The 20,396-nt window shown below is 49.7% G+C and overlaps 6 protein-coding genes across 6 annotated transcripts; 4 read left to right on the top strand and 2 right to left on the bottom strand.

Moving 5' to 3' along the window:
* Positions 1 to 1,483: 1,483 nt before the first annotated feature.
* PV06_10462 (uncharacterized protein) lies at positions 1,484 to 2,592 on the top strand (the record flags this gene model as incomplete). Its single annotated transcript, XM_016412017.1, has 3 exons — positions 1,484 to 1,552; positions 1,658 to 1,755; positions 1,845 to 2,592. The coding sequence occupies 3 exons, from the start codon at positions 1,484 to 1,486 to the stop codon at positions 2,590 to 2,592; spliced, it is 915 nt and encodes a 304-aa protein (XP_016257637.1).
* A 1,427-nt stretch (positions 2,593 to 4,019) lies between these two features.
* Positions 4,020 to 5,087, top strand: PV06_10463 (uncharacterized protein; the record flags this gene model as incomplete). Its single annotated transcript, XM_016412018.1, has 2 exons — positions 4,020 to 4,525; positions 4,586 to 5,087. The coding sequence occupies 2 exons, from the start codon at positions 4,020 to 4,022 to the stop codon at positions 5,085 to 5,087; spliced, it is 1,008 nt and encodes a 335-aa protein (XP_016257638.1).
* A 2,975-nt stretch (positions 5,088 to 8,062) lies between these two features.
* Positions 8,063 to 10,530, top strand: PV06_10464 (uncharacterized protein). Its single transcript, XM_016412019.1, has one exon. It carries the CDS (start codon positions 9,795 to 9,797, stop codon positions 10,116 to 10,118), a length of 324 nt encoding a protein of 107 aa, XP_016257639.1. The 5' UTR covers positions 8,063 to 9,794; the 3' UTR covers positions 10,119 to 10,530.
* A 575-nt stretch (positions 10,531 to 11,105) lies between these two features.
* Positions 11,106 to 15,738, bottom strand: PV06_10465 (uncharacterized protein). Its single transcript, XM_016412020.1, has 2 exons — positions 15,637 to 15,738; positions 11,106 to 15,579 (listed from the first exon to the last, which is right to left on the bottom strand). The coding sequence occupies exon 2, from the start codon at positions 15,525 to 15,527 to the stop codon at positions 11,277 to 11,279; it is 4,251 nt and encodes a 1,416-aa protein (XP_016257640.1). The 5' UTR covers positions 15,528 to 15,579; positions 15,637 to 15,738; the 3' UTR covers positions 11,106 to 11,276.
* Positions 15,739 to 15,855: 117 nt separating this feature from the next.
* PV06_10466 (uncharacterized protein) lies at positions 15,856 to 18,658 on the top strand. Its single transcript, XM_016412021.1, has 2 exons — positions 15,856 to 17,709; positions 17,765 to 18,658. Exons 1-2 carry the CDS (start codon positions 16,075 to 16,077, stop codon positions 18,461 to 18,463), a joined length of 2,334 nt encoding a protein of 777 aa, XP_016257641.1. The 5' UTR covers positions 15,856 to 16,074; the 3' UTR covers positions 18,464 to 18,658.
* Positions 18,654 to 20,216, bottom strand: PV06_10467 (uncharacterized protein). Its single transcript, XM_016412022.1, has one exon. It carries the CDS (start codon positions 20,181 to 20,183, stop codon positions 18,702 to 18,704), a length of 1,482 nt encoding a protein of 493 aa, XP_016257642.1. The 5' UTR covers positions 20,184 to 20,216; the 3' UTR covers positions 18,654 to 18,701.
* Positions 20,217 to 20,396: the final 180 nt, after the last annotated feature.

A 20,396-nucleotide genomic window follows, 5' to 3' on the forward strand; every position in this document is an offset into this window, starting at 1 on the left:
AGGAGGTTGGTTGCCAACAAACACCTCCTGCTGTCGCTCTTCTTCACCAAGGCGTTCTCGAAGGGCTGAGAGAGGTGGGAGAAAAAAGCACACCTGGGACGCAGACCGGCCGGACGCCGAGAATGATGCGTGATACAATACCAGTGATTAGTTGTATTTGCGGATTCAATGAATGCACAATCGTATTCGTTTCCATGTCGGAAGTACGGAGGACGAGTATGTACGGGAACCACTACGGGCGGGGAGTTAGCACAAGACCGGTATGTTGTAAGTACTACTCTGTACTATAGTGTAGACACCGAGTAATCATTGCTGAGCAAACCTTTTCACATCAAATGTCCGTGTGCCGGGTTAACCTTTACGGCGTACTCATTTGGCGATCAGATTATTGTCTTGATGGCCCTGACGAAGTCTGTAGATCTACAAGGGGAGATCCAACTTATCGCCGAACAAAGGAGACCAGAGCGGGAATGGGGATCAGTTTCGCTCTTTCGCACCTCAGAATGGCCGTGAGCCGATAGTTGTCAACACACCAAGGCTGCCGACTGGCCGAGAAGTCAAAGAGCAGAAATGGCATTCCCCAGTTAAAACCAACGTTCGGCCTTCAGGGTTGCGAGAGGGTGAACAAAAAAGCGCATAGTACTCCGTACGAGAGAGTTAGTATCCATGCCGACTAACCTAATCGTGTACAGTACAGCGACCCTTTCCTCGTCCAGGTAGTAACCTTATGACTGTGCGGAGTGACGCAGCAGGATGCCCAAAAGTAATCGGCGCCAGAAATGGGCCCCTGCACTCGGTGTGGCCATCATGTCATCCAGGACGGAAGAGTGAATCGTCTCCTCCCTTCCCTCCCACCCCTGGAGCGGGACTTCGCAGTTTGATTTTAGTGGGATCCACTCCTCCCTTGGGACCGCTGTCTGTACCTTACTCACCTTTCACTATCCTGGTCATGCATCATCACAGTATTCGTGCATATTCGCAAACTTTTTGCCCGTTTGGCTGGTCATGGCCATGGTTTCCTTAGCAATACTATGCCTCATGCTCATTCACCATCTGGCTCCACCCTTTGGGACTTCGAACTTTAGGGCTCTTCTTACTAACCCAAGCCTCTTGTTACCTCGTAAAACGATATATAGGGCCTGAAGGTTCCTCACTCGATATGTCCTTTCCCATTCCCAGAAACGTGACAACACAGATCCACCCTCATTCGTATTTTTTGTTGGGTTCTCGTGGTCCTTCAATAAGCTTACCGACTCACGTATTGCTACTCTGACAACCCCTCTACATGCTGGCCTGAAAGGGTTGTTGTGGCCATTTCGTGTACAAGATATCTACCTGACTGTTACACACATCCTCACTCCTCTCCGCGCTCCTCTCGCGACGAGTCCACCGGGAAGCCAATTCGACACCTCCCCCGATTTGGACGTATCTTCTCGACATTGCCTGTCTGGTTGTTGCCTGGAGGGAAACGTTCTTCTCAGCAATGGGAGCCACCATCATGACTCCTCCTTTAGAGCCCTCATCGCCCCTAGACGGTGGCATTCGAAAACGAGTATGCAAGGCTTGTGATCGATGTCGGCTGAAGAAGTCAAAGGCGAGTTAATCCCTCATGGGCACTTCAGAACAACCGGACTTCGTATCCTAACTTGTTGATCAGTGCGACGGAGCCAGCCCTTGCAGTCGATGTAAAGCAGACAACGCCATTTGCGTATTTGGCGAGCGCAAAAAGTCCCACGACAAAGTATATCCCAAAGGGTAAGTGCCGGGGAAGACATCCTGTCCTTCGAAATGGGAGGGTTGGGGTCATGGTCATGGTCCTGGGCTGACATGAAGGGTGGTCGCAGCTACGTAGAAATGCTCGAGAGCCAACAGGCACAACTCGTCGCCGGCCTACAAGAGTTGTACAAACGAGTACAGAACGGCCACGGGTGGCCGGGCTCGGCGCTCAAGGAGACCAGCAGTGGTTCACCGTTGACGCATGACATCCTGGAGAGGTTGGGTGCGCTCAAGCAAGACGGCAACGCCACGCACGACACGTTCGAGGAGGACCTCAACACGTTACAACAGAGACTGATCGCCGACGGGGCGGGCTTCATGCAACGGCAACCCTCGCACGATTCGCACACCGACAGCAGTGCGCCGTCGCCCATATACGAGCCTGTGGTGGCTCACCACCACCACAACCACCACCGACCCAACTTTTCGAACCCGTTCAACCTCAACCAGTTACCCCCGACGCCTCCCAACCAGAGCCCTTACCCTCAGAATGCACGAGCCGTGCCCGCACAGCAGCAGCAGAAGCAGCAGCAGCCTACAAAGTCACACACCTACCCGCACGCCGCCAACATGCACTCGAACCTGAGCAGCTGGACTACACCCATGTCCGAGTTTGACGATTCGATGGACTTCATCACCCAGTTCGACTCGCCCATGGTCGAGTCGTCGTCGATCGACCTGTCTTCATTTGTCCCACCCAACATGTTCCAGGATCAACAGATGATGCCCGCCGCCATCAACCCTTGTCTGACGATGAAGGACTGGCCCAGTCAAGAAGATTTTCAACGATACTTTAACCCCACCATGCTGGCATGACACACATCACATGGGACATGACTTGATGATTTTTCTCTCTTTGTTTTTCCGTCTTGGTTTGGGACTATTTTTTCCCACCGAACCTATTTGTAATGCATAACGGTACAGTACAATGCGTTATGGAGTACCAACAACCCATGGGAGGCATTATAGTATTTGACGAGTACTAATTGGGGAACAAAATACGGGGCGGGTTCTTTCGGCGTTAAGGGCATGTTGTCCGATTGCGAAAATGAAATGTCCCCGGGCAATTTATTTGCTGGGGATGCCTGCAGGTGGTTTACTGGAGAATTGAGAATTGCAGTACCTCTCTACGGAGGATTTCCTGTAGGAGATGTTGTGAATGGACAGTACTGTATGTACCTATGTATGGAAGGCCTGCTTAGTGTAGGCGCCTTGTACACGTTAACGTGTTGCGTGGACGAGGGAAATTGGCTTGTGAGGCGCAGCTGGCCTTTTGGTGTACGGAGCACATCCCACAGCACGGTTCTGTCTCTCTCTGTGTGTATGTGTGTGTGTACAATCACTCCATCCCAATTCATTACCACAATATGCACCCGACCGTAGCCAAAGTGAACTTGTGCTGGATCAGACATATTTCACAACAAGGTGGCGCTAATAAGCATCATTCATGGACTGTTTGGTTGTCTTTGTCAATTGCTTGAAAATAAATGTGGAGGGGGTGGCTTCGGCCGCGGAAACCTGGATTCTCCATGGAGGTCGTCGACCATGAGTTTTGTCGTAATTGTGATGATGGACATTACTTTATGACTTGCGTACTACGAGATGGAGTCGTTGGTGTCTAGTCGTCCTTCCTCGGGACTTGATCAATTTCGAAAACCAGATTAGTTACGAACGAAGTATGAAGTAACGATGCTGATCTTGATAGTAGTACGAACACAGGATGGTCAACCACTTTTTGAGGGTCACCTATGAGTGATTCACGCGCCTCGATGATCAATTATCTACCTATAGATAAATTTTACAGTAGAAGCAGAATAAATTGCTTCATTTGTCCTCTTACTCGACAGTATTGAACTACCCAGGCAGTGATGAGAAACACGTTTCTTTTTGAGTCGACACAAACTTGGGGGGAATTCAGCCTATTGTACTCCGTACTGCGTAGCAAAAGTCACGACTCCCCGGATAAATGAACGACTGAAGCCAAATATTACGGAGCAAAGGGGAAAAGACTCCCAATGCTTCTCTGTACATTTCGCACACATTTATTTCAGCAAACACATTATTGAGAAAAGAAATCATAATAGTATCTACTGTTTTATCACCAGCATCAAAGTCTCCATTCAAAACATTTGTCGCTTATACTAGGCACTGATACCCGGCCGCAATACTCGTACTTCTGTGTCCCCGCGGCCCCGGCTAGATACCAGACAGCAAACAACAACAACAACAACAACAACAAAAAAATGTCGTCACAATCATCATCGTCATCAAACTTCTCCTTTCTACCACAGGGGGCCATCATTCAAGAATTCAAAGTCGGTGGTCAAAACATCGTCTTGGGTTTCCCCAAACCTGAACCTTACGCCGACTCTCCCTTTTTCGGAGAGACGATCGGTCGTGTCGCCAACCGGATCAAAAATGCAGAGTTCAAGTTGAACGGCGGCAAGACTTACAAGTTGGCCGCCAACAACGGTCCAAATTCCTTGCACGGAGGGGCTCAAGGCTGGGGCAAGAAGAAGTTTCAAGGCCCCAAGCCCGTGAACAGAAACGGCAAGGAAGGCGTTTTGTTCACGTACCTGTCGCCCGACGGAGAGGAAGGTTACCCTGGAACCGTGGAATTAAAGGTTTGGTACACCGCCTGGACCGAGGACGAAGATGGTGTGTCAAAGACGGTGTTGCAGACCGAGTACGAAGTGGAACTGGTAGGGGACGAGTGTGACGAGACGGTCGTCAACATAACCAACCATGGGTAAGAGGACTCCTCACTGCAAGTACAAGTACAAATGCGTTGCTAACAAGCTGCGCGTAGTTATTTCAACATCACCGATGGACCGACAATCGAGGGCACAAAAGTTGTCCTTCATACTTCGAAACACTTACCCGTAGACGACACCGATATCCCTCTGGGGACCGTTCGAGACTTTCCAGGCATCGAGGCGGAGAGACCTTTTGTGCTGGGTCCACAGGAACCAGACGTCGACCACTGTTTCGTCGTGGACACCGACACCAAAGATTTGCCCCTGGACACTCGACAGAGACCACTGAAACCGTTGATCAGCGTGTCGCATCCAAAGACCAAAATCCACCTCGACATCTTCAGCACCGAACCCTCTTTCCAGTTTTACACGGGCAAGTACATCAACCAGCCCGCGACGGCAGACACTCCCGCGCGAGGGGCTAGGGCAGGATTTTGCGTCGAGCCCGGTCGATTCATCAACGCGGTCAACGTGCCAGACTGGGAGAATCAAGTCGTGTTGAAACGCGGTCAGACCTGGGGCGCCAAGACCGTGCACAAGGCTTGGAAGGCCTAGGCAGCCAAGGCACGGCAAAATACTTACAGTGCTCGCTACTCGAACAAGTATCTTCCAAGGGAAGGAATGCCTTGCGAACTCGAGAGAGACGGGGTTATCGAAGAAAAGATGCCCCGGTCGCACTCAACTCCCACACTCATCATAACTCACGTGGGATCTCACGAGAATGATGACAAGCACACTAGAAGGTCAGGCCGTCTTTCCAGAATCTTACCCGCGTGAGCATAAGAGAAGATCCACTTGGGGGAACCATGGGCCGTGGAAAGATGCCCAGGACCTTTTACGGCATGAACTGGTCAGATCATTATTTCTCATCAGTCTTGGGCCGTCGTTTGTGTCCAGTGGGGGAAAAAGAAAGGAAAAATTCAGGGTCCAGCAAGCAATGCCATTTCCTCGCGCGAGCATCGCACGAGGACTCGGTACACGTAGTACTGTCCGGAAAGTAGATCCGAAGGAAAAATCGCGCTCTCGCCGAGCGTTGCCCTTTATTGTTTACTTTTTCCGTAAAAGCGCAGATGACCTGGTGCTCCGTCAGTAATAAGAAAACAACAAAAAAAATGCCTCATATTATTATTGTAATCTTGAATTGTAATGGGACTCCAGTAGTAGGGGGGCGGTTTAGGGGGGGGGGAAAATGGGTAAGGAAGGGGTTTTGTTTTATTCATCAATGAAATTCGTCCGGCATACGGAAGTCATCATTTTAACAAGAGAAACCCCTTGGCAGGTCGGGCGTTACGCCCAAAGATTCAAAGGCCGAGAAGGCGAGAAAGAGGTGGAAGAAGAGGTATCCGTATCCGTATCCGTATCCGCTCGTACCTGCGGGAAGCGGCTGAGAACTTTTTTGTCTCCATCAACTACGGTAGGACGTGAGTAAAGTCGTACAATGTTTGGTCAGTTCCATATCAGCCTCAAGGTTTGGTAAAGTGTCAATCATCGATGTCATCATTTTATGTCGTGGTCGTTATTATTGTACGAGTATGTACGGAGTAGAAGTTCGATGAGTTACGATTGACTTTGATATTTCGTCTCAAAATGTGGTCCGGGCGGATTGTCAAGTCCAAAACTACATGTTCATGACATCCAAGGTACTATTATGTGTAGTAAGTAGATGTGCCTCGGGGTACAATTAATGCGATGCTGTAGATCCGAGATCCAGAAACCAAAAAAGGCTTTGGATGTTTATTACTTCCGACAACTCTCATGAGAGTCGATGACAAGTTTTGACCGGTTTGACATTTTGCGCGCACCTTGGGACGATCAATGCACAACCATCCATACGAGTAGACGAGGTTGTGTTAGGTGCGGGAGAGTATCTTGATGACAGTTGGTGTACATGTACAATCATATTTGGACTGGACCATCACGCCGCCCCTCGGGAATTAATCATTCCGAGGCCGGAAAGCGGACAACACTAGAAGGACGGAGAGAAGCATTAATTATTTGACCATCAATAAAATAATGTCCATCCATGTTTTTGTTGTGAACCTGGGCCATCAACTAAAATACGACACATACTGTAGTTGCCCGGGGTGTTTTTTGGTTTGAATTAAGAGGTAGGTAGCCTGATAGCAAAACAAAAAGACAACCATGTCAACTGGTTTCTCGTCCACTCCAAAGGAGAAACAACGTTATGTACTCCGTATCCGTGAACTGAAACGACACGATCATCAAAGGTCTCGTTGAGCAAGTTCCAATTTCTTCACCCAACATGCCCACCTTTTACGCAATGCCACTGCTCGTTTTGTTCTTCAGAAACCAACTACACCCCAAGATGAGAGATCAAATACCATCTTTGGGCCAACCACGTTGCAACAAATACGATTACGAGGGTAATATTCCTATTATTGTAGTTTTGATCCAAGCATGACTGCGCGGGTGACGCTTTTTCCCTAAAATGGGGTGTGATGCGATGGCGATGCACCGGGTGGTCAAAGTTGTGTCACTTGGTCTCACGGCGACTTGCTAGGTAATAAGTAATGAGCTAGAAACTGGAACAGAAGTTGTCGCCTTTCCGTCCTCGAGGCTTTTTCTGGGTCGTTGTACTTGTGCCTGGCAGTTGAAATCCTGGAGGACGTCTACCTATCTAGACCTAGGTACTCCACAGGTGTTCATGCCCAGCTTAGGTACCTATTTTTGTTTCACGTATTCGCTTAGACTCCCCAGATGTAGGTACATTACCTTCCTCCCACGAGTCCTACCTACTGGAACTACGAGTCAATGGTCAAGTCTCGCGTAAGATACCAAGGCCACCCAAGATGCCAATTCTCATGGTACCTAGGCACACAGATCGTCCCATTTTCTTGTCTGCAGTCTACTGGTTGAGGCTTGCCCCAAGAAATACGAGTACGAAAGAACAAGGCGCCGTAAAGACAAGGCCCAGACCTTTACCGTGCCTACAGTAAGAAAAGAGCCACCGTGAACGCCTTGCGCCTGGGCGACCAGGACTATTCCTTCCACCCTCCCCCCCTCACCTCCTAAGATCTTTTGAGGCGAGATACTGGAGACCGCACTGCCCACCCCCAAGACCTTTGCCAAAGTCTTTCGCTTCTTCGCTTCTTCGCATCCCCAGAAAATAACAACACATCATCTGATCCCCATCGCTGATCTCAGAACAAAGCGAGAGAAGTTGCTAGTGGGCATAAATTTCGACAAGTGACCAAGGCATACGGAGTACAAGAAACTCGGCACCGTTGGTTGGTGCGAAAAGCCGCGTCAAGACTAAGAGAATACGGAGTATGCGATGCATAAATGCGCTGCATAAGTCCGGTTCGGGAAAGGGTTACCAATTGGCCGTTACCGTCCTGTAATTGTATTGTATTGTATTGTATTGTCATGACAGAGATTCGAATGACATGTCATTTACCATCGTTACCGACATTTGAATAAACGCCGCATCCAACAACACGTGCAGGCAGATTGTACTTCTTGTTGGTGTCGAGATAACAACACGAGTTGAGAGTTACCCTGGGATAGCCTTTTGCTGATCCTTTTGTCAAATGTACTCACGTTAGTCACTTTGTCAAGGAAAGTTCCGATGTTCAACTGAACAGCTCTTATGAGGTCATGATCGACATCCTTCTGTACAGTAGAGTACCACAAAGCACTGTGTTGTGTTCACCATCGAGCCTATACTGTACTACTGGAGATAATCTTTTGTTCAACCCACTCACACGGCCCAATAGTGTCTCATACCTCAAACGAACGAGCTAGGACAGGACGACAAGATACTCGTATTCCCAACAATCAACCAACGAGGCTTTTTCTTTTCCCAGAAAGAGAGATCGAAAACCTTTCCCTTTTCAAGCTCGTCTCAAGAAATTATTGATTGGACGAGCTGAAGCTGAGTCAGAATGCTCACCAATCCATGTCGCGCTTCTAGACCTCGAACGACTGAACTCTCCACACCTCGTTTGGGCCTTCACTCGATCTATTGTTTTGGTGCACAGGACCAGGACGGCACAAAGTAATGACTACAGTACAGCTCCTCACTGGTTGTGCCAGGGCTCGCCTGGAACTTTGGCTTATCGTCGTACAAAACCTTCATTCTATCAGGGATCTCTCAGCTATTTCCTCACTTGGGAAACCGTCAATTTCCCCTCCAAGGATTCTTCCAAAAGCTTAGATTGTGTAATGGTCAGGTTCGCCTGTCTGCAGCTTCCTGACTCATCATCCATTTCGGAACCTGCAGTCTCTTGCGAAGTACGTCCAGTGTGGAACCCTCACCGCTGTCCAGCCGTTTTGTTGTATCGGGGACTTTATCGATACCTATCTCTCTCTCTCTCTCTCTCTCTCGGAACGAACGGTCACAGTCCACCAGTGACGCACTTGATCACGGAATCCAAACACCAAAGCAAAATACGCGAGGTCTACTACCAATACGAGTCGTAGAATGCATCCCTTGTTTGCATAACGACGCAGAAAAGTTGGAATTTTCCACGCAAGATGTTCAGTAAATCCGAGTTGGCAATCTCCGGGGCTGCGTCTCTGATTTTGGATGATTTGCTAATCGCCCTGCCTCTGCGGAACCCCCTTGTCATTGGTACAGCATAAGCACGTACTACTGGGAAAAAGAGTTCACCCCATCCCATGTGAAGGTCAAGGCCACCTGCAGCTTTGTGACGCCTCTCGATAAAATCTCCACGAGAGTCTAAGTCAAAGGTTGACAATCGAAACACACATTTGAACCATCCTGGGTGGGCCACGGTTGCGTCGTGCTTCTTTTGCATTCTGGTTTGCACTTGCATCGTTCTCATATACCCTCCCTTCGGTTGGACTGCCGCATATTGCGCTTGTTGCGGATACGAAAAAGGTAATGGTTGAACTACTTTCGGCACGATTCGTGTTTATTCAATATTACGTGGAATCATGATCCTTGACTTTGAAGAGGATGCAATCGTCCAAACAAGGCGTCGAGTGTGTGTGTGTGTAATGGACCATTACTCTGACAAGCTTCGATGGTGTGTTTTGACTATACAGAATATGGTGTTGTACGTACCGAGGACCAAACAATTCCCCGGTTTCATGCCATGTCATCTAGCTATCAAGAAACCTTTTTTTCCGAGACCGTTTCCCTATCGATCGGCACCGTCCAGCCCAAGGTAGGAAATCTCGCAACATCCAGACGTCGATGCTTTTGGGGGGGTGGAGTTCGAGATTGGTGCTATTTCATGCGAGCTGAGCTGATTCACAGACTTGGATGGGGAGAATATGACCTCGCTTCGATTAAGACATCCATTCCGAAGCAAACAAGTTCTGTCCTCCAATACTGATGAATACTGGTTTGGGATCGCTTTTTTTTCTTTCGATGGCTCAGAACACCATCCTTGTGGGGAAAACGTGAGACAGACCTTTTCTCAAAATATTTTTGTCGTACCATATTGGCAAAAGTTCGAACGCAGGATCACAACCGTGTATATCACGAGAGGTTTACAAGGGTCTGCCTGCCTGCCTTGTATTTCATTTTATTCCATCTCCACGGACCGGAGCACGAGTTGTGTTATCAGTCAGCAATCATACAAGAGTACAAGGTAATCTTCTTTCAGGCCGGTCGATATGATATTGTAGAAGTACTACATCGTCTACATCGTCCTCGATTTGGTTCAATGCATTGCCTTGAGTCAGAGACTTTACTCCGTGCCACACCAAGTACATCCTGTCTACAGTAGGTGTTATAGAAATGGAACTCAAGTTGTCAGGCGGAGCGAAACTTGACGGACCTTTACGAACGATTACCCAAAGATGGAGTCCGTTCCACCTTGGTGCAGGTGATGGTAGGCTCTCGTAGGAGAGAGTTACTTACTGTACATGAAGTTTTTGGACCAGAGGAAGGGTGGTACGGGGGAGTACAGATAGATTCATGATACCTGACCTAGTTTGTCATAGATAGTTTACCCTATACCCCCTACACACGAGCGAATGGGAAAAGGGGGTGTGTATGAGGAACCTCGTTGTTTGATCACCATGACGATGACGGTGACTGTGACGACGACATCAGTGACGGTGACGACGTGTTGGGTGACTGATGATATACTTTTAACCCCATTATCTGATCTCTCCCACCTAATACTCGGGTGGGCAAAAGGTACATCATAAGTACCTAGGTGAACCAAAAAACAACACCTCGCAACATACGTCAAGTTGACTCTCCACACCCCCCTCCCTCCCCCCCCCCTACCTACTTCCGTTTTTGGAAAGGGTTGATTAACATGTTCCCTCTTCGATTTCCCTGCTTGATTCTTGATATCTCTTTGCTCAAAACCAAGACGAGGTACCCTGACGCAAGCAGAAACTTTCTCCGAGGACGAGTACAAGCTTTGGACAAGACAACGTTCCAGTATTGAAAGTGTCGAGGAGGAAAAAGGTCGTCATCGGTGGTCATCATTGTTTCTTTGAAAAAGGGTGCGGTGCGTGGCAGGAGGGGGAGCTACGGGGGGCAAGGATAGCCACGTACTTGATGAGCTTGATCATATGGTAACTAGGTACCGTAACAAATCTTGTAACAATCAACAATTTTGCCTGGGACGGGACTACATAGTAGAAGTATCGGTATTCGTCGACGCCAACACTTGTCTATTACCTATTAGGTACAGAATACGAATGCTTGCATGCTGAAACCATAGTCATCATCATCATCAACAAAACGTCTTTGCAAGGTCTCGACTTCTTGACATGCCTCGAAACAATATACCTTCAAAACACTGTACACTCCAAAGTCATGTGCTCCGAAACCCTCCATGGCGCCAACATCTTTGCCCGCAACAGATCTTCAACTTGACCCGTCCCTTGATATGCCATGGCCAGATCGTCGGCTTCCAGTTTGCCTCCAGGGGGTACTTGACGGTTCGCATTGAGGACGGCCATTTCAGCTGCATAAACCCCGGCACCTTCGTCTTCTTCATCCTGGACGGATTGTGAAAGTTCCGACCAACCCTGTGGTTGTCCGGGTGCGAGCATGATCCCTTCCAGTGCATCCGCCAACGTGGCCATTGGTGTTTCTGCCTCTTCGTCTCTATGCCGTGGTCCCTTCTTCACTTTACACCCCGCGATACCAGCCAACACTTGGGTCACCCTGATCTTGTCCAGAATCCCCACGTCGTCGGTTGACCTCAAAGCTTTGAGTTCTTCCTCGACCGCTTCCAACACGGCCTCGTCGTCGTCGAGCAATCCCATGACCGCCAACAGACACACGGCCTGGACGTGCTTCGGGTTGTTCTCGACCACACCAAACAATTGCGACTGAGCTGCCTCCTTCTCCGCCTCGCCACCTTTGGCCCACAGGACTTGTGCAAGCATACAGACAATGTCGGGCTCATTTTTGACTTCTCCCAGTGCTTCCTGGAACATCTTGATCGACCGTTCGGTGTTGTGCAAATGACTGTGTGCGAGGCCAGCCGTGACCTGTGCCGCTAGACGCCATCTCTGTCGAGCCTCCGAATACGTCGCACCAAAATCGTCGGCGTCTCCAGACAGGTCGAGTGCCGTCTCTGCGCTCGCGACGGCATCTGAGAATTCACCACACGCAAGTTGTGCTCGGGACAGGTCGGCTTTTGCTTGCGTGAACCTGACCAGATACTCGGTGGATTCCGACTTTTCATATTCTGCTTCGGCGGCGTCGCAAACCTCTCGGAGAGCCTCGGAACTACTTTCACAGTCGCCCGCACGTTCCGCCAAAAGAGCCATGAGATGGGTTGAGACCATGTCGGAAGGTTGGTGCACATGGTACTGTCGCATCGCGAAGAGTGGCTGCAACAAATGGCTGACCTCTTGTGACCTCGAAGGATCTTTGAGAAGGTAATCGAAGGCTGAAATTGCATAGTGACGTTTTGCCGGCAGGCGTGACGCGTCGGCAATGTCAAAGGCATGCGTGAACAAACCTCTCGCTTCACCGACACTGCCAAACAGTAGCGCGAGCAAGCCTTGTCCGATCCAAGCGTCCGCGTATTCAGGATCCTCCGACTGCGCTCGAGTGAAAGCTTCGTTGGCAAGTTGATTGTCCCCATGTACAATGTATAAAACACCGAGGTTGGTCCAGGTTCTGGAGCTGTGGTCGTTGAGATGTAAGCTGCGAACGAAGGCGTGTTGTGAGACTTGCGGGCTTAGGTCCAGTGTGACGACTCCGAGGGCGTTCCAGAATTCCGAGTTGCTGGCTTCGAGCTCGATGGCACGCTTGAAACACTTGATTGCTGCTTTCAAGAAACGACGATATTTCTTTCCTCTGGCTTCTGTCGGTGCCGGTGAGAACGAGTACGCTTCGAATTCGGCCCATCCGAGATTGTACCAGGCGACAGCCTGTGCATGTTGGTCTGTAGAAGAGGCATGGACAGCGCGTTTGTGGGCCAAGATGGCAGCATTGAGGAATTTGTCGCTCAGGGTGAATTGAGAATGATGCTCATTCGTTGCAGTCGTGTCCAAATCCACCTTGTCAAGGTCTACGAGGATATCCAACTCGTTCCCCAGCGACAGCCGTAGTAACGATGTGATTGATTGGAGGTTGACCGGATCGCTGTAGAGTCTGACTTGTCCAAGAACAGAGCAAGCATCGCCAGCCGCTTTCCAAAGGTTGAAAGAGTTAGTGTCGCGCTGTGCAATGTCTGTAGCCACCTCGATGGCAGAAGCCGCAAGTTTGACGGCCTCCCCAAACATGCCCAGGCCTACCTTTGCACTTGCATTTTCTGACATGGTCTGGAGGAGAGCGAGGAGCACTCCAAACTCATCCGGCTTCATGTCCAGTACTGCTCTGTAGGCTAAGATGGCCTCGTCAAAAAGACCCATTTCGCGTTGAACATTGGCAAGCATGTATTCGGCAAACCAAGTTTCATCAGCAGAAAGGCCATGGTCGAGGCTTTGTGCTTTTGCAAAGGCTCTTGTAGCAGCAATATGACGTCCGGCATTGTGATAACTCTCTCCCAACCCAACCCAGGAGTAATAATCAGTCGCATTGATTCGAAGAGCCGCCTGGAACGAAACTATGGCCGGAAAGTATTGTTGCTTGTTCATTTGGACGACACCCAAGGCAGCAAATGGCCAGCTATAAGCTCTCTTCTTGGATCCGGGCGCCGGTTTGGCTTTCCCGGAGGCGACCACCCGCTGTGCGACCAGTTCAACAAGATCCCATTCGGCAGCGTCTGCAAATGCTTTGGCCAGTCTGTGTGCCGCGTCGAGTTCGGAAGTAGACAACTCAAACGCCTTTTGCAGTGCAACTCGGGCTCTCTGCTTGCTTTTTCCATAGTCCTGGAAATAAGTGCCTAAGAGCGTGTACGCTGGAGCATAACTCGGGTTGGCCTTGATTGAGGCAATGAGGTGTTTATAGGGACCTGACTTGTCTTTTCTTGCCTTTGCCGATGAGTTGCTGTGCCATTGACACCAGGCGATACGATATAAGACGATAGATTTCACCGACAAGTCCTGGTGTCGTTCTGCTTCGATGTCTGACAGAATGTGTTGAAGATCACGGAGACCGTCCTCGACTGCACCATCCTGGGCTCGACACCAAGCATACTCGAGCTTGATTCGAACATTATCCGGGTCACGCTCAGAGGCTTGTTGCAGAAATCTGACTGCCTGTGGGTAATCTTCATCTTCTTCGAATATCAACCCAATCCCAAGCAACGCTGGAGTCAGCTTAGGCTTCCGTTGGAGGATTTCCTCGAATAGTGACTTCGCTTCCGGATGATATCTGGGAGACTGATACTCGATCATGGCCTTAGCTAGGATAAGATTGACGCCATCGAGGGTGTTTTGTAGTTCCAATGCAAAGAGCTTTTGCGCATCTTTGACAAGTGATTGAGCTTTGCGCGCTACGCTCACGGTGCCTTCCCAATCCTCGAACCGAAGATAGGTGTAAGACAGGATGCGATGTGCCAAAAGAGAGTCTGGACAATCTTCAAGTCCCTCGTTCAACAGAATCAGAAGGTCAGCACCGTTCAGCTTTTCGTCCTTTTCGTCCTTTTCTGACTCTTCCGACGGATCGACAGGCGGACGCGGAAAGGGTGAAATGTCGCTATTGAGGAAGCCTCCAAGGATCTTGCTCAGACCGTCGTCTGGGAAAAAGTCAACGTATTCCCGAAAGATGTGAACATCCCAGTCCTCGAGCTCCTCGGCGTCGACCCATTCAAGAGCAACTCTCCACGCCAGAAGAAATGGCTGTTTGACGATGACCATGCCATTTGCCATAGTCAGGACCTTGTCGCGTTGTTGGGCCTTGTTTTGCTCTGGAACCACACGCAAGTCGTCATACAAGCGCCGAAAGAGCTTTTGTTCGAGATCATGGCGCGCATCGTCGTCTCGTGTCCAATCGATCAGCGCTGCATAGATGTCCTCGACATGGAATCTATCAATCGCTTCAGCCTTTACTTGTTTTGTGACTTGATCGATCCTGGCTCCTAATCGTGTTCTTCTTTCTCCGATTTGTGTATTGATCCATTCTTTCTCTTCGGCCTCGGCTGACTCTAGTATACGCAGGTACGTGAGCGAAGGCTGCATGACCCGACCCTCCAGGACGGAATACAGGCTCGAGGTTGGTAGAATTAGTTCCAATGCCCGTCGGTATTGTGCTCTGCTTCCATGCTTCTTTGCAAACAGCTCATACTTGTCAATAACATTCTGACACTGAGCCCGGTCTTCTTGCTCGGCGTAAATTTCTGCGAGTTTGAATGCGACACCGTGATAAGCGTCCACTTTAGAGCTGCCTTGCTTCTCAAATAAAGTGATCAGCCCCTTGTAGGCCTGAGGATCTTGGGATTTCAAATCTGCGGCTTTGCGAATGGCCTTTTCGGCTGCGTCGAGATCGTTCAGCTTTTCCCTCGCAAAACCGAGAAAGAGCAAAGCTGTGTGATTTTTGTTGTCTTGACTGACCACATCCTCCGCCTGTTGGGCTGCTTTTTCAAATTGACCATTATCGAGAGAAGCCTTGATGGCCTTTAAAAGTCCTTTTGTAGCCATTTGTCTTCCTCTGACTTGTCTGCCAGGTTAGGATGTAGTTGCTGATGTCGACCTGTAGGATTGATCTTAAACTCATTCCTCACGCGATGATTAATTCAACGTGGCATACAGCAAACATTTTCCTTTTGACCAATGCCAACTGCTTCACCAAGACCTCTCACCACCAGAACGGGATGTAACGTTTCCAGCAAACATGCACACGTTCGTGAACACATGTGAGAAGACATATGAAGTCGAACATCAAAATGAACGACGGGCATTAAAATTCCCAATGGGGAAAATGACGTCGCAAGATGCGGAAAGACGGACGAACGTCTAAGCGAGACAATTCGACTTCAACAAACACCCTACGATCAATGATGCTACGACAATCTCCCAGATATTCATACGAACCTCATACCGAAACACCTCAAGTGTCGTAGCTACAACCTTGTGACAGCTCACACCTCTCCGACCACTTCCTACGCCAACCCTCCCTCACTAGCATACGCCTTGCTTATTCGATCCCATATGATCTCCTAAGATCTGGCCGCACTGGCGTAATCATATGGCTACCCAAGGCCTTAGAATCGATGGGATTAGGCTCAGAGATCTTGAGAACCGGGAAGTGACCTTTCGAGGCATTAATGTCGCAGGGGATAGCAAATTCCCTCGCCATCCAGACCAGCCATCCTACGAGCCCGGTGGCTTCTTCGACGCAAACAATGTTTCTTTTGTAGGTCGACCTTTCACGGAAGAGGAGGCCTATACCCACTTTGCACGCTTGAAGAGATGGGGATACAATGCCATTCGGTACATCTTTACCTGGGAGGCTCTGGAGCATGCCGGGCCCGGTCAATATGATGAAGACTTCATCGATCACACCATAAAGATCCTACGCATAGCCAAAGAGTACGGCTTCTATGTGTTTATGGATCCTCATCAAGATGTCTGGTCACGATTCACAGGAGGATCTGGGGCTCCTCTATGGACCTTGCATGCTTGTGGTTTAGACCCTGAGACATTTACTTCTAACCAAGCTGCTGTTGTCCACAACACCTGGTCTGACCCTGCAAAGTTCCCGAAGATGCTGTGGCCTACCAATTATACGCGGCTAGCCACCCAAGTCACATTCACCCTATTCTTTGCCGGTCGAGATTTTGCCCCTAATGCAATAATAGACGGCAAGAATATCCAAGACTATTTGACCGACCACTTCATTGCTGCTTGTGCACATCTCGCTCAAAGGATCCATGATGCTGGCGGGCTAGAAGATGACTGTATCATTGGATGGGAAACCATGAATGAACCTCATCGAGGGCTTGTGGGGTGGGAAGACTTAGATGCCCTTCCGGAAGAGTTGAAAATGAGAAAGGGAACCTGCCCTACACCATGGCAGGCGATGCTTACAGGGGCAGGGCGTGCAGTGGAAATCGACGTCTATGACTTCAGCACCTTTGGGCCTTACAAGAGTGGGAGAGAGCTGGTCGATCCAGAAGGCGTCTCGGCTTGGTTACAGCCGAATTGGGATGATACGAGGTATGGTTGGAAGCGTGATCCAGGATGGAAGCTGGGCCAATGTATATGGGCTCAGCATGGCGTCTGGGATCCGAACAACGACCAGTTATTGAAAAAGGACTACTTTGCAACTATCCCAAAGTCTGGTACGAAGTTGGACTACGAAAAGTTCACCAACTTATACTACATGGACCATTTCCGCAAATTTCGAGATGCTATCCGGGCCATCCACAGAGATTGCATTATTCTGATGCAATCGGCCGTCCTCGAGATACCGCCACTCGTCAAAGACACTCCTGACGATGAAAAGCGACTAATATTTGCTTCACACTACTACGATGGAATCACCTTGATCCAGAAGCATTGGAACAAATATTACAATGTTGACATCTTTGGTCTACTACGGCATAAATATTCGAACCCTGCTTTCGCGGTCAGATTAGGACAAACGGCCATCCGCAACTGCTTACGAGATCAGCTTAGAGCGATTCGTGACGAGGGCATCGAACACCTTGGAGAGCACCCTACACTATTCACCGAGATCGGTATTCCGTTCGATATGGATGACAAGTACGCATACAAGACTGGCGACTACTCCAGTCAAACCTCGGCTCTGGACGCAAATCACTACGCTTTGGAAGGGTCCGGGGCTCAGGGATACACCCTGTGGACATATGTTGGACAGGTGAGGATTCTTTTTTTGGGCGGCCTTCAGTTTCCTTTTGCTTACTTGTAGTTAGAATAACCATGAATGGGGTGATTTGTGGAACGGCGAGGATCTTTCAATCGTCTCGGTTGATGATCCGCTCTTACCAAACAGTTCTTCGATATCTCGTTTGCAAACTGCCAACCCTTCCACAACTTCTTTGAGCCGAAAGCCTGCCTCATACTCGGACGCAACAACAACAACGACGACGACGACGACGACGACTCTGTCCGAATCCTCCACCATCAATCCCTCCAATCTGAGAGATGCACTCAAACTTCCTGAAATTGCCCAGAAACCTACGTCAGCAGCAGCCGACAACGCTGGCTTGCGGGCGGCAGAAGCCTACGTTCGACCTTCCCCCATTGCGACCGTTGGCGACGTGGTCAAGTACGGGTTCGACCTGAACAGTGTGACTTTTACATTCAGCTTGGTCGCTAGTCAGGCCACGAAAGAGGATGTCCCCACGGAGATTTTTCTCCCCGAGTTTCATTTCCCCCCGGAAAAGACCAACGTCGAGGTCAGCGGCGGCAGGTGGAGAATAGACGTTTTGGACGTGGACGGCGAGGGCATGCAAGTCATGAAGTGGTGGCACGGCGCTGGCGAGCAGAGCATGACCGTCAAGGGTGTCAAGAGGAAACCCGGGACCTGGGGAGTGGAAGATGCAGCAGACGCCGAGGCTGGGTATTTGGATACCATGAGGTCTTCGGTTGAAAGCTGCACTGTGATGTGACGAGATAACGAGAAACTACGTAGGTGTGTGATGTGTTTTTTGGGTTGATATCAAGGTATTCGTTGTTCAGGAGTTCATGCTCGTCGTGGATATTGATTAGGTAGGTAGTCTTTTTATTCTTATCTTTTCCACACGTGCTTCAGTAGGGAAAAGGCTAGCACACGCCAAAGCCTCTTCAAAAGTTTCGTAGTGTTGTCATGATATATATGTCTGCTACGTGTCAAGAAATAGTAGGCTCTCAGCGGCCTTCGTCGTCGCTGCGATTGTTCTCGGCGCTTTTATGTTCATCATCATCGTCGTCTTCATCGTCATCGTCGTCTGCGCTGCTTTGTTGTTCACTCTCCCCTCTCAGCTTACCACCTTTCCGCTTGGGAATGACCTTCATAAAGGCCTCTCCCCAGTCACCACACTCGAGCCAGCGAACCATGATTTCCACGACATGGTTGGTAGCTAGGACCTTGCGAGACTGCATGTCCAGATATTGTCCAATGGGGAGTTTCGCGGTCCTGATGCCTTTTTCCTTGGCGATCTTGTAACAGATGCCCTTGTGGCGGTTCTTGTCGACGAGACCGCCTACAATGTAGGTGGAGTAAGGGGACAGTTCCGACAGCGTGTCGGGAGAGTCAGAAGTGAGGTAAACCACCTCGCCCTCCTTGGGCAGATGGTTATCAGCAGGCCCATCAGAACTTGGTGCATCCCTAGAACTTTCTGTTTCCGCAACAGATCCTGTGCCCGCACCAGCACCAGACTCTCTCTTTGGAGGAGCACCATCGCCACTTTCGACAGGCTGTTCATCTGCTGTCATTTCAGCCACATGACTTTTAGCTGCTGCCGCGTTTTTTCCAAAATGGCCCGCCAACTTTCCACCTCCGGGCCCACGCATGACTTCGGCGGCGTTTTTGGCCGCGGTTACAAAATCGCCTTCTTCAAAAACAACATTCTTCCAGTTGAGGTAGTGCTTGCTGAGGACGGTGTCGAATCGTTGTTTTAGCCATCCTCCCCAAGAACTGATGACCAAATGTGCCTGGAAGGGCGCCCGATAGTTGTCCGAGTAGGAGCGAGTGATCTGCGAGCCCAGCGAGATGCGCTCCTTTTCCATCATCAAGTCGTCAAAGCCACAGTCTACGATGATGGTCACGGGAAGCTGGACCGGACGTCGAGACTTGTGTGATCGTGGTTGTGTCTGCTGCGTCTTTTTGAGTTGTGCGACCACACTGTCCGGATCTTCGCCTCGCTCGATGGCAGATTTCTTTGCCTCTTCAAGACGCAACTCTTCCTCTTCCCGGGCGGCCTTCTTCCTCGCCTTTTTGGCTTGTAGTTTTTCCTTTCTCTTCAGCTTACGATCGCCCCGAGCCGCTTCCCATTCCTCCCGTTTGCGCAGCTTCTTCATTTGATTTTTCGACATGGGTTTTGTGGTAGATTCATCGTTTTCCTTTTCCTCCTGTTCTTGCGGCGTAGACTCCATACTGGAGGGCTTAGGGTTTTGGTTCGGGGCATCATCTTGTCGAGCTACGTCCTCGACTTCATGCTGTGTCGACGAATCTGCAACATTAGCAGTATGCTCATCTGGCTTACTGTTGTGTGATGGTACGGTCAGGGAACCAGCGATGGAGGAAGCAGCACCAGATGAGGACTGCGCAGCAGAGGGCACTTCATTAAGTAGACCGTCCTGGTCATGATCGAGCTTTCTCAATTTCATCGGTCGCTCATCGGCTTCCATCGTATCTGTTTGTGTCGACGACACTGTTGCTCCTGTCCTGAACCGTTGGAAATAATTATTCTTTCGTATCAAAAAGTATTGTACTGTAAACAGCAACAAATTTCAGATCACGTGCCGTGGGTTGGGTCGTGCCGCTTTTGGGAGCATCTCGGGGTCTCTTCGATTTGGTGAAGCTGCCCGCAACGAACTTCAAGGTACTCGTAACGTCAAGCT

The sequence above is a fragment of the Exophiala oligosperma genome (genome assembly GCF_000835515.1).
Source record: "Exophiala oligosperma strain CBS 72588 unplaced genomic scaffold supercont1.13, whole genome shotgun sequence".
Taxonomy (NCBI): Eukaryota; Fungi; Ascomycota; class Eurotiomycetes; order Chaetothyriales; family Herpotrichiellaceae; genus Exophiala; species Exophiala oligosperma.